This window comes from Neolamprologus brichardi, chromosome 8 (genome assembly GCF_056152115.1).
Source record: "Neolamprologus brichardi isolate AB-2024 chromosome 8, ASM5615211v1, whole genome shotgun sequence".
Taxonomy (NCBI): domain Eukaryota; kingdom Metazoa; phylum Chordata; class Actinopteri; order Cichliformes; family Cichlidae; genus Neolamprologus; species Neolamprologus brichardi.
The window spans coordinates 3,643,648-3,657,602 of record NC_142111.1 but is presented as its reverse complement, the minus strand read 5'-3'; the positions used below and the strand labels follow the sequence as shown (position 1 = coordinate 3,657,602).

The window sequence follows — 13,955 nt, the reverse complement described above, 5'->3', positions numbered from 1 at the left end:
GATGTATATGAACATCGGAGGCATTGACTGATGTGCATAAAGAGAATGGAAAAAAACCCAACAACCAATAAACAAGACCAGTGCCTCACAGTCCAGATCCAGGCTTTGTTTTTACCATTATGACTGACACCCACATCTGACACCAGCCTGGATCATGCTTCTTCATGCCTGCTGAGAATTGGGGCAGGCAGGGAAAGGGGGTAACTGGCCTCAAGTTCTGGCAGGCTAATAAATCCAGGTATGGGAATTCTAGGACAGCTGAGACAGATCATGTACAGTGGAGGTGCAGTGAAGGCAAAAATAGGTAAAAAGCATCGAGAAAGACCTGATACATGACTTGTTGTATTACCAGCTACATTCATATCTTGATAAACTCAAACTGAGTAACTGCTATGTCTGACATCCCTTAAAATAGGGAATATATTGTGTAACAATTAAGATAAGATAACGTGGGAAATTTGTTTTGTCACAGTAATAAGATTTTATAAGATAATTATTATAAATAATTAATAATAAGATAATTATTTATAAGACTCTACTGATTTCTCAAGAAAATTTGCATAGGTGAAAATGAAAGAGTCAAGTAGGTCACTGCACAAAGGAAATTCTGCAAACTACAGAGCGCTGCTCTGTTATTTTAATAGACAATAATGGTGTTTTGTTAAACATTTCTTTTTCATCTGCAGCTGAGGTTAGAAATGTGCTTTGATCTGTTGAAGAAATGACTCACCAGACTATCATTATTACCCAGACGGGGACTTACACCACGACTGTAGTAATGTAAACCCCCAATGCTGATAAGGCAAGTAACTTTCAAGCAAAAGGATTTTAAAAATGCACTTGAATCATCATCATATGAAGACGTGAGGCTGTTAGACATGGCTAAACCATGGCTCTACCAAAATATTGATGACAACTTCATGACTTCATGGTACGCTGCAAGTCAATGCTGGTCTGGTGCCAGTTTGGTCTGAGCGGACACCTTGACCTGTAATATCTCGGTGACAGAAATAAATCCAATGGAACATCATGCTTCCCGCGCCAACATCTCTCGACGCAAACAACCAACAATACCTGCTAACGCATATCAAACGGATCAGTGCCACAGTTAATGATGTTCATTAATAAACAGACTGGGGTGTGAATATCAAATTGCACAAACAAGAAACACTTGTTGACCACATCTGAGGAATTTATGAAACTTTTGTAGCAAACTTGCATTATAAAGCGACAGAAATACAGCACGCTGCAACTAATAACACCCATAAGTTGTATTTGTCAATTTAACATGCACAGGGAAATGTGACATACAAAAGAAGGAAGATAGATGTAATCTTTTAGTCAGCAAAGCGTTGAAGCCCACAAGCTCAGGAAATGCGCTGTTGTTGTATGAAAGGGTGAAAGGCAATTCAAGAAGTCAGTGAGTGTGTTGCAGACAGCAAGAACGATGAGAGTGGTTAAGACACGTGGATGTTTGCTGGCAGCAATCAGGATTATCTTTTTAACTGGTGAGTACAAAGCATGCTTGTATGCACTTGTACATGTATACTCTCTGAACAGGTTCAGCTGCTTATGAATGCAAGTATTTAATCAGACAGCGTAGTTTGATTAAGATAACGTGCTGAAGTGTCAGAGTATTTCGATCAGAGATCAAAGGAGAATGGACAGACTGCTTCTAGGAAGGCAACAGTAAGTCTTTGAATGCAAACCTTGAAGCAGATGAGCTACAGCCAAGTGTCACTCCTGTCAGCTAAGAACAGGAAACTGAGGCTACAGTTCGCATTGGGCTCGCCAAAACTGGACAACGGAAGATTGGAGAAACCTTTCCCGGCCTGATGAGTCTTTCTGCTGCCACATCACCATGGTAGGGTCAGAATTTGATGTACATAAAGCGTTATGAAACAACATGAATCAGGTAGTGATATGTAATGGTGTGGGGGATATTTTCTTGGCACACTTTGGGCTCTTTAGTATCAGCAGGCCAAGAATTGTTTACAGTGGCTTGCAAAAGTATTCGGCCCCCTTGAACTTTCCCACATGTTGTCACATTACAGCCACAAACATGAATCAGTTTTATTGGAATTCCATGTGAAAGACCAACACAAAGTGGTGTACACGTGAGAAGTGGAACGAAAATCATACATGAGTCCAAACATTTTTTACAAATAAATAACTGCAAAGTGGGTTGTGCGTAATTATTCAGCCCCCTTTGGTCTGAGTGCAGTCAGTTGCCCATAGACATTGGTTGATGAGTGCTAATGACTAAATAGAGTGCACCTGTGTGTAATCTAATGTCAGTACAAATACAGCTGCTCTGTGACGGCCTCAGAGGTCGTCTAAGAGAATATTGGGAGCAACAACACCATGAAGTCCAAAGAACACACCAGACAGGTCAGGGATAAAGTTATTGAGAAATTTAAAGCAGGCTTAGGCTACAAAAAGATTTCCCAAGCCTTGAACATCCCACGGAGCACTGTTCAAGCCATCATTCAGAAATGGAAGGAGTATGGCACAACTGTAAACCTACCAAGACAAGGCCGTCCACCTAAACTCACAGGCCGAACAAGGAGAGCGCTGATCAGAAATGCAGCCAAGAGGCCCATGGTGACTCTGGACGAGCTGCAGAGATCTACAGCTATTAGTCGTGCACTGCACAAAGTTGGCCTTTATGGAAGAGTGGCAAGAAGAAAGCCATTGTTAACAGAAAACCAGAAGAAGTCCCGTTTGCAGTTTGCCACGAGCCATGTGGGGGACACAGCAAACATGTGAAGAAGGTGCTCTGGTCAGATGAGACCAAAATGGAACTTTTTGGCCAAAATGCAAAACGCTATGTGTGGCGGAAAACTAAAACTGCACATCACTCTGAACACACCATCCCCACTGTCAAATATGGTGGTGGCAGCATCATGCTCTGGGGGTGCTTCTCTTCAGCAGGGACAGGGAAGCTGGTCAGAGTTGATGGGAAGATGGATGGAGCCAAATACAGGGCAATCTTGGAAGAAAACCTCTTGGAGTCTGCAAGAGACTTGAGACTGGGGCGGAGGTTCACCTTCCAGCAGGACAACAACCCTAAACATAAAGCCAAGGCTAAAAAAAAACACATCCATCCATGTTAGAATGGCCCAGTCAAAGTCCAGATCTAAATCCAATCGAGAATCTGTGGCAAGATCTGAAAACTGCTACTCACAAACGCTGTCCATCTAATCTGACTGAGCTGGAGCTGTTTTGCAAAGAAGAATGGGCAAAGATTTCAGTCTCTAGATGTGCAAAGCTGGTAGAGACATACCCTAAAAGACTGGCAGCTGTAATTGCAGCAAAAGGTGGTTCTACAAAGTATTGACTCAGGGGGCTGAATAATTACGCACACCGCACTTTGCAGTTATTTATGTGTAAAAAATGTTTGGAATCATGTATGATTTTCGTTCCACTTCTCACGTGTACACCACTTTGTGTTGGTCTTTCACGTGTAATTCCAATAAAATTGATTTATGTTTGTGGCTGTAATGTGACAAAATGTGGGAAAGTTCAAGGGGGCCGAATACTCTTGCAAGCCACTGTATACGCTATAGCCTACCTGAGTATCATTGTCTATCTCTCCATGACCACAGCTTGCCCATCTTTCGAAGGCTGCTTCCAGCAGGATACGCTCAGATCATCTCAGACTGGTTTCTTAAACATGATAGTGAGTTCACTGTATTCCGATAGCATTTACCAGATCTCAATTCAATAGAGCACCTTTGAGATGTGGTGCAACGGGAGAGCCGTATCATGGATGACCAACTGACAAATCTTCAGAAACTGAGTTATGCTGTAGTGTCAGTATGGACCAAATCTGTGACAAATGTTTCTAGCATCTTGTTGAAATGAAGATAAAAAGGTGTCGGGTGTCCCAACCCAACACTAGCAAGCTACACCTTAAAGAAAGTGTTCAGTGAGTGTATTTTTCTCAGACAAAAGGTAGATTAAAATGAAACTTTACTAACTACTTGCTGTTAAATTACAAGTCTCAGAATGCTTGACCTAGCAAAGCTAAAAGAAGATAGCTAGTGAAATAGCCACAGCTTCTTTTGCTAATTAAACTTACTTGACATTTACCAGTTAACTGAGTTACTCTACATGAATAAATGAAGCTATAGCGTAGACTATATAAAAGATGGGTTGTGAATTCTTGATTTTGCACTTCGTCCTTTACCATCTTAGTATTTGTTGGAGTCAAAATTGACCTTATTTGGATAGAAAGTTGGAGTGCTGAGGTATCAGCTAAAGTTTACAAGCTCATTTAACTGGGTGCATCCATAAATGAGAGAGTGCTGTTCACTTAGCTGGCTGTTGTGAAAGGGTTTCTCGTCACCATGGAAATGATTCTGCGATCTTCTACCACTGTTGTCTTCCATGGACGTCCAGCTCTTTTTGTGTTGTTGAGTTTACCAGTGCTTTCTTTCTTGTTCAGGATGTACCAAATTGCAGATTTTGCCACTCCTAATATTGTAGCAATTTCCCAAATGGTTTTTCTGTTTTCACAACTTGAGGGTGGCTTGTTTCACCTGCATGGAGAGCTCCTTTGACTGCATGTTGTCTGTTCTAAATGCAAGCAACATACCTCAAATTAACTCAAAAACCTTTTATCTGCTTAATTGATAATGACATAACGAAGGAATTGCCCACTTCTGCCCATGAAATAGCCTTTGAGTCTCAGTTTGAGTTTCAGTAAACAGCTAAAAAACAAAACTTGTGTCAGTGTCCAAATATATTTGGATCTAACTGTAGCTGTTAATATAAAACAGACACAATTGAAAAAAGCTATTCTTAGAATGCTCGTGCTAATGAGTCATCAGATTGATCTGTTTAGAAAGGAAGAAAATTTAAATATTACAGTCTGAATATCTCTTACACACTGTGCTGTTTGCTCCATCTACTCCTTTATGATATATTCACGCAATGGGTTTTTTATGTTAATTTGTAATGTACATGGTATTAATATTTTCAGCCATTTGACCTGAGTCAAACCCTTAGTGAACAGTCAGACTGTGCCTCCTGTAACTACTAGATATGGCACATTATATAAGAGGTCATACAGTCTGTTCACTTGAAATTTTATCTTACTCAGTCTTGCAGCACTCAGGATGTGTTAAGCAGCAATTGCCATAGACCGATAAATAACACATAGATCTTTTCCTGACGAGTCACAGGTTTGACCCCAGCAACAGCCAGTCGTACAATCATCCAACTACTGCTTGTGTCCTTCAGCAAGGCATTTAACCCACACTTGCTGGTTTCTGCTGAAGATCTATTTCCTTTGCTTCTCATTTATCGTCTGGCTTATGGTAACAGCAGACCGAGTCTAAGAGCCCCTTGAATGTGACTCATGGTTCCAATCTGTAAGAGAGCCAATTGCTGAGCATGTGTGCTCTGTTTCAGCAGCACTCTGCTGCAGTTATATACTTAACCTCGCACAGCACCATTCCACTTATTTTGGCCTCTGAAGGAGCAGCTGGAGACTGCGTGCCTGGCTCAGGGGTGTCATCAATTTCAGTGTTTTCTTCCTGTGCTCTGCCCATGTCTGGTCTTGCATGTCTTCAGCTTTAATGCACCAAACAGGGATGATGTATGTCACTCCTTCTGTTGGCCTGAAACTTTCTGAAGGAATTGGGTAACTGAAACTTGTAGGCACACAACCAGCTACTGAAAAAACATAGATAAGCCTAAGTGTTGTTATTTTGGCTGCTGCCATGTAGTTTCTTTGGAGCCCAAGCTTGTATACTTATGCATGCTACTTAGTGCAAAGCAACAGACTTATCTTTGACTGGTTACAGTGCTAGCATATAGTAATCACCTATGCTTTGACATTTCATGAACCTTTATGAACCCTAAAAACAAAAGTACAAAAAGAATTACTCAGTAATTTAGTTGTTTTTTCTATTGTTTTTCAGCGGAAATAAGAGCTTTGGTTCAGCTTAAGCTGAAAAAAAAAGGTTTCTCAATCATCAAAGTGGTAAATGTGGTTTTAATATAGGTAACAAGATCAAATCTAGCAAACTAAGGCCTAGGCCATTCCAGGACAAAGGGCATTCATTACTGGGAAATTCCAGACTGATACTAATGTGAAACATTAGTATCAGTCAGCTATGCAAAAACTGTCTGATGCACATACGGGCCATTATCATGTTCATGTTGTAGTCCTACTACATTTAAAGAACTATTATAAATCTGATATTTAAAGTTTATCCTTTTGTTCTAAAGTAAACTGCTAAATGGCCTGTATTTGTATAGCGCTTTACTTAGTCCCTAAGGTCCCCAAAGCGCTTTACACATCCAGTCATCCACCCATTCACACACTGGTGATGGCAAGCTACATTGTAGCCACAGCTGCTCTGGAGCGCACTGACAGAGGCGCCCCAGAGACAGAGGAAGTAAACATAAATGGTATAAACTCTCTGTATTTTTTGCTTATTAACTTTTATAAATACTTTTGGCAAGAGCTGGCCTAAGGTTAATTTTTACCAGACATTAAGGAACTTCCACTCAGTGAAGCAGTGGGCAGCTATTGGGCACCTGGTGAGTAGTGTATGGGGCCACCGCTCTACCTACTGAGCTATCCCTGCCGCTGTCAATTTGAGTAATATGAATTGGATCAGATTAGAATGTACTATTTGTGCTGCCTGTCATGGATGTGTAGGGCAGCTATGATAGCTATTCTACCAATGGGTGGACAGTGCAGAGGCACTAATCATTGACAGAACCTTGGTTGTGGCGTTCCATGTATGCCCTGCCTGCTAGCATCTTTCATCCTGTTGTTATGTGCTGGGTTGTGTCAGGGACATCTTTGCACAGCCACACCTAAGTGTTTGGCAGAGTATACAGGACTATGCCAAGTATGGCCTGTAAGTCCTGAGGTCATAACAGGATATGATGGTTGAGAATGTCCAATCTAAGATCCTGTGGGACTTTCAGATACAGACGGACAAACTGGTGATTGCAAACCAACCAGACAGAAGTGACGGACAAGCAGGGCAAGACGTCATAGTTATACCAAGTGATAGCAAAACATCAAGAAGAAGAAATCTTGAGAAATACTAAAGGCTGAGAGAGGAGCTTGAGAAGATGTGATGGGGGAAGGCATCATCCAAGATCTCTGTCCAGAAGAGCGCAGTCCTAGGAACAGCAAAGATACTGCGCAGGACCATCAAGCTCCCAGACTTGGATAAGCTTAAAGGATAACAAGACTGAGTGGGGTATTTTGTTTTATGTATACATGGTCGCACAAACTTTAGTTTGGCCCATTACTTCACTATAGTTTATTGTGAAATATCAGAGCTGGATGAGAGAGTACATATATATAGATATTAGTTAATAGCTCTCTCCTCAACACAGTGCAGCAACATGTTGCTGACATAGTCTACTGTATGTCAAAGTGACACAGAAACAACCTTTTCCCAATGATTAAATCTACATAATGGTTACCATATTTACAGTAAATATAAGTAAACAATACCTCACATTAGTATCAATGGCTGCATTTCTGTTAAAAGTACATCTGTTATATAACACTCATATAACACTTATGTTATCTGAAGTAGGAGGGCAGGAGTCAGGTTAACCTCTCTAACCACTGCATGCTTGCCAGACAATAGCTCATATCTTCAACGGTTAAAACCCAAGTCAAAGTTCTAGACTGGCCTTCAGTGCATTTACTATTCTCCAGCATTGTTTTTAAAGCACTGCATTTACATGAACACACCTCATCCTTTATGAATGTTGTGCAATTGCTTGTTTTGTAAACTGCACACGACGTCGAGACGCCTTATCTGATAGAAGCGACCTCACTGTGGCGTTACTGCCTTCCTGTTTGTCTTGAACGGCCTGCTTTTGTGACCTGGAAATAATCTCACTGAAAAAAAAAATGTTTTTCAGAGTTTTTGCTGACAAGTGTGAGAGGAGACGGCGCAGATTCAGAAACATTAGGTGGGTAACAATAACAACATGCATAACGCTTTTAAGGTGGATTATAGTTGAAGCTCAAGTTAAAGACAGTTAGCAAAACGCCTGCAGATTTCTCTGACTGCTGTTAAATTATGTGTCAGTTATTTTTATATTTCACAGTCAATCATTTAAGAGTCAGTCTGTCCAGTAATTATTTACCCAGTCTACCCATTCAGATTGTTTTGATTTTACAGTACCAGTCAAATATCTGGACACATCTGCACTTTGTGGCTTTTCTTTATTTCTACTATTTGGGGATTGCAGAAAATTATTATTTTTTAAATATCTCAATCATAAAATAGCCGTATATAGCAAACACAAGAGTGCGAACAAAAAAAAGATTCCAGCATCCACTGTTTGATATTTTCATGCACTCCTAATTCAGCTGCATTCACACAAGTGACAAAGTTACAGAGCATGGAGAGCACTGAAGCTTAACAGCGGTGAAGCAAAACAAAAAGAAAAAACACAACTGAGGCCAGCTCATCTTTGATTGACACGAAAGGATGTTTCACAAAGCCCCTTCTTGACTTTTAGTCCATTTCTTATTTTTTACCACCGGTGTGAATACAGAATTCTCTCGCAAGAGAATTCACATGGATTTCACCTGAAATGCTTTCCCAAATGTCAATTGAAGGACACTTTCTTCACTCAAACTCTGGTCTACCCCAGCCCAACCTATCCCATACATGTTTAGATCAGCTCGTTATGGAGACCAGGTTATATGCTCTGCTGCCTTCATTGAGCCTAAATGTGTGTTTTTACTGATTCTTCTGTCATTGTTGCTGTTGTGAGCATGAGCAGGATGTGATGACATGATACTTATGTCCGTTCGTCAAGTGTGTAATCAGACTCATCTGCCTAAGATCAGACTCCCATCAATCTTCAGTATTTATCTCTTTGCATCAGTTCAGTTGTTAAGGCCTCAGTCGCAGTGATGTCATCTGAAGCTGATATTTAAGATGGAAACATTGATGTGCATTCTAGTCTGATACAATATTAACTGGAGAGTAACTGAACTTCTTCTCTGGCTGAACTTACATAAACTTTCAAAGTTCTGAGGCATAGATTCCACTAGACCCCAGAAGGTGTGGCGTGGCATCTCCACAAACATGCAACAGATCCTTCAAGTCCTGTAAGTTGCAATGTGGGGGCCTCCATGGATCGGACTTGTTTGTCTACCCAGAGAAGCTCAAGATGACATCTGGGGAGGCCAAGTCAACACCTCAAACCATTCCTGAACCATTTTTGCTTTGTGGCAGGGAGCATTATCCTGCTGTAAGAGGCCACAGCCAACAGGGAATACCATTTCCATGAAAATGTGTACATGGTCTGTAACAATGTTTAGGTAGGTTTTATGTGCCAAAGTAACATCCACACAGATGGCAGGACCCAAAGTTTCCCAGCAGAACATTGCCCAAACCTTCCCATGGTGCACATCGGTGCCAGGTGTTCCCCAGGCAGGGAATGTAGACAAATCTGCACCGGCATCCGGCCACCCACATAATGTAAAAGAAAACATGATTCATGAGACCAGGCCACCGTCTTCCATTGCCCCATGGTCCAGTTTTGATGCTCACATGCCCATTGTTAGCGCTTTTTAGACTAGTCTGTGACTATGCAGCCCCAAAAACAATAAACGGCAATGCTTGTAGCTCCCTAATAGTTGATTGTGAACTATTACTGATGTATGTTGAACTTCTCATGAACATTCACCTGAATCTTTGCCAGATTAAAATGTTAAACAATTGAATCTTCCCATCATTTTGGTTCTGAATCGGTGATCATCTGTACCAATAACTGGCAGTAAAGTTGAAGTTGCCTGTGAGGGATTTCTCACTCTGACCAGCAGAAGCCCATTTCCCTGAATGCTTCCTAGATATGTTCGGGATTCAAATTGCAAACACCGATGATGCAATTTAATTTGCAGGAGGAGCGTGACCCTCAGATCTTTACTCCTACAAGAAGTAAACAAGTTGTGAAATCAAACATCTACTCCTCTTTCTCACACACACACACACACACGTGCTCTTCAGGATGTCAGGAGGGGCAAACATGAGCTGGCATCCCCCAAACTGTTCTGTTCCTTCGCAGGTGTTTAGTCATGAGCGTAGCTGCTTTCTGGAGTGACCCAGGTCTCGTGGGTTTGTTTATTTCTAAGCACAGTTCAAAGGAATCATTCCCCGTTCAGAGTAATTCAGCATTAGCTTTCAATTTGAGCTCTAATTTTGTCGACAGCTGAATGAGAGCTGTCTATAAAATGAGAGGCATTTAGTGACTATCAGTAAAAAGCAGTACTAGCGGTCTTCATGTGAGGGATTTTGGTTTTACTTCTCTAAATTATAGCTAAACTTTCTAACTGGGATTCCTTTACTCCATCTAAACTACATGCAGGTTTCCCATCGTTCATCACTACCTTGTTTGTTAATGGCTGCTTGGCTTCCTCTTGTTCTTTCAGATATTAAGTACGTTTTGATCGGAGGTGGGATCGGCCTGTTGTTAGTTGCTGTATTCATTATAACAAAGATCTGCATCATTAGGAAGCAAGTGAGTCAAAACAATGAAGGTGAGATGGACTGTGAGGTTATATTACAGCCACTTACTACTTGCAAAAATAATCTTTCAATGCAAAAGTATGCCGCATTAAATGCATCACGCATCTTTAAAATGTGCAACTTTCCCCCCTGCTTCCTTACAGAGGTCAACATGAGAAGATTTTCAGAGGTAGGGTGGTTAACCTCGTAAATTAGTTGTGTACAATAAGACTAAACACAATGTATGTCTGTGTAGGTTGTCAGTCATCCAGGTCATGGTCATCTAAGGAGCTTGGAAGACGTTTCACCTCTCATTTGAGCTATTTAAACCTTACAACGCTTCTTCATGGCGCCCCAGTGCACTTCAGACTCAGCCACAACCTCAGACGAAATCTGGTACATCCCAGGGACAAATCGACTTATCGCATACACAGTACAACATATAGTGTAATGCTTGTGTCCGAGCTGCAGCCATAGCCGTGCCATTCCAGGGCTTGGTTTTTTGTAGCATGGGGGGGTCAAGCCAGGACCATTACTGTATACCGGGCGGAAATCAAACTTGCAATTCCCACTCCAAAGGAATGTAGTCTTACCAGCACGCTATCTAGCTGCTAGAACTAAACAGCGTAATGTATGCTGTGCTGTGCGGTGCAGCAAGGCGTGCTCAGACGTCTACATTGGAGAAACCCAACAGCCACTTCATAAATACATGGCACAACATAGAAGAGCCACCTTGACAGTACAAGACTCAGCTGTCTCAGTTGCATCTAAAGGTCAAAGGTCAATCTTTCAAGGATGCCAATGTTCAGAGAGGACAGATGGTTTGAAAGAGGAGTGAAAGATGCCATCTGTGTCCACTGTGATCTTTGAACAGAGGGGGTGGCTGTAGGTCACTAGGGCTTAAATAGCTGGGACTCTGCACCATTTGGTCTCAGAACTGAAGAAGCTTCTCGGATGAGAGGTGAAACGTCTTCAAGGAAACAAGTCCACTCACTTTCTTTCCAAGCTCCTCAGATAAAGACAGTGTAGCTCATGTGTCTTCTGTTCTGTTTTATAAATGACAGCGAGGGAGACATGAGGATGGAGTCTAAATAGTTTTTTTAAAAGAGAAATGTTTGCATCAACTGGTGCACATGGCCTTAAATTTTATCTGCTCTCAACCACAGCCTCAGTTGCACTCTTTGAGCCATCTCAGCCAATCAGAACGTTCTGATGCAGCGGTGTCCAGAGGCGTGTGATGACAGAGGTCCGGCACAGTGACAATGCTGTGAACCCTGCAAAAAGTGAAACATCAACCTGGCGGCTTTTTTTTGTTTTTCAGTGTTGGGATTGTTGCAGAATTTCAACACTGAGTTTTACCTCTTTTACTTTCTCTGTAACATTCGTTATAATGATGTTCATAAAAAAATATCTAAAGAAGACTGGCTTTGTGCTTTTGTTGTGTTTTATTTGTCTGTGTAACGTTGGTGTGCTTTAAAGGTCTTATAAATAGGTTCAGATCATTTATAGGCTCCACTGACACTCAATCTGCACAAAAATTATGTAACACCACTCACCGGGAAAGACGCAGCTGGCAGTTTTTCCACAAGGGGGCGACGTTTGCCAACAACCACAGTGGAGCCTTTCAGTAATGCACTCGAGTGGCATTAATAAAAGTAATGAAATTATAATGATGAAATGCTGTTTCTGAGCTTTCACTTGAGTTCTGGCATTCTAGTTGCTTAAATTTAATCACACCACATCACCCAGGTTTGCCCAGTTCAGGGTTGCAAAGGAGGGAAGAGACTATCCCAGCTGACACTGGGATAGGTGTGCTACAGCGTGGACAGGACTCTAGCCTGTCGCAGGGTTAACATAGAAAGACAATTACATCTAAAGCCAATTTGTAGGTACCAGTTACCCTAACATCCATGTCTCTGGACTATAGTCACAATGAACTCTCACAGGCACAGGAATATAAATAAAATAATAACATATGATACATTTGTTTTTGAATATCTGTATCATTATAACATGTCAATATTAACATTTTAAACACTTTAGATTATGTATAAGGTGAAACGTCTTCTACTGTTGCACCCACTGTAAGCAGAGTTCGTGCTCAGGTTGTAGATCTTTGGCATTTTTCCATGTCCATACTATAAGATCCATATCACCCAAATCAGAAGTCTGAGTCTTTTGCCAAGTTTGCCTTTTCCAGCTCAGAGACACATGAAGAACTCATTAAAAACCCCGTCTAATATCCTGGAAACCTTACACACAGACGCGGAGTAATAACATGCAGATGTTGTCAATCCTGAAGTCACAATGTTTACTACACAGCCACAGAACTACTTCTGCACTTTCACCCAGATGAAAACTAGGAACATCTGGAACATTATAAGAATACTGAGCTCTCGTTTCACCTATTTATTCAATACTCTGCAGAAACATATCATTTATAGACCTGCACCGTATGTTTATGCTCTGTTTGCTAACAGGCAATGAACTGGATCAAAGGGCTGGTGAGTGAAAGGGTTTGTTTGTAGAAATGGACCTACTTTTATCCATTTTAGGGTCTTTGAGCAGTTTGCTTGTTTTGTTTCTGGCCCTGCCCTGGCCAGTGTGCCCGAGCTCTTTCAGTTCTTATACAGAAACTGTTGGGGGGAAAATGTTGAAAGTGTTTTTGTTTTCAAATAAAGTTACGCCTTTTCCATTAAGATTAGAAGGAGATGTGCTGCTGATCGTGGCATGGTTCTATAAATGTATGCATCTTGTTTACTTGATACTTGTATCACTCTCTATGGAGCAGAGATTCACAAATTTGAAGCTCTTACTCATCATTCTCAACATACTCAACAAAGCCAGCTGATGGGTTGGGTTGGATGGTCTGCTTTGTTCTCCCTTTGGCTCAACCACTGCAGTATTTTTATTCACACTTTAGACATCTGTGAGAATATAAATCTTTAGATTATTTATATGTGTGTGTACTTAACTTGTTTATTTTACTGCATATTCTGTGACTGGCCAACAGCAGTTAACATAACAGCTTATTAAGAAGTTTGTCTGTAGCTTCATACAAGTTAAATATTACTTCACTTTCCAGCCAATACTGTGGGCTGGCTGCTTGAGAAAAACAAGTTTTGTATTACACTTTGGAAAAAAGAAATTCTTCTATATATGCTGAACACAGAAGGAAAAAACTGTCTGCAGAGCTGATAAACAGTCGGAAGAAAAGCTTAGCAATGATCTCTGCCTCTTTTCTCTTATTGAGTGAATCCCACAAACATTTTGACTCCAGGAGCTTCTAGAGCAGTGGTTCTTAACCTGGGTTCGATCGAACCCTAGGGGTTCGGTGAGTCGGTCTCAGGGGTTCGGCAGAGCCTCCGCCGTGACATGCACAGCTCATTTTGTGCACCAGTAAAAAACATATCTATGTCTTGAATTTGAAAAAAAATCATA

At 41.2% G+C, this 13,955-nt stretch overlaps 1 protein-coding gene across 1 annotated transcript; it reads left to right on the top strand.

Moving 5' to 3' along the window:
- Positions 1-1,447: 1,447 nt before the first annotated feature.
- Positions 1,448-11,805, top strand: LOC148101708 (uncharacterized). Its single transcript, XM_087845067.1, has 5 exons — positions 1,448-1,508; positions 7,912-7,962; positions 10,439-10,546; positions 10,679-10,704; positions 11,681-11,805. The coding sequence occupies exons 1-5, from the start codon at positions 1,448-1,450 to the stop codon at positions 11,750-11,752; spliced, it is 318 nt and encodes a 105-aa protein (XP_087701193.1). The 3' UTR covers positions 11,753-11,805.
- The last annotated feature ends 2,150 nt before the right edge of the window (positions 11,806-13,955 follow it).

Coding starts and splice junctions, on each gene's coding strand:
- LOC148101708 (XM_087845067.1), top strand. CDS start 1,448: ATGAGAGTGGTTAAGACACGTGGATGTTTGCTGGCAGCAATCAGGATT. Junction 1,509..7,911: donor CAGGATTATCTTTTTAACTG/GTGAGTACAAAG, acceptor AATGTTTTTCAG/AGTTTTTGCTGACAAGTGTG. Junction 10,547..10,678: donor AGTGAGTCAAAACAATGAAG/GTGAGATGGACT, acceptor GCTTCCTTACAG/AGGTCAACATGAGAAGATTT.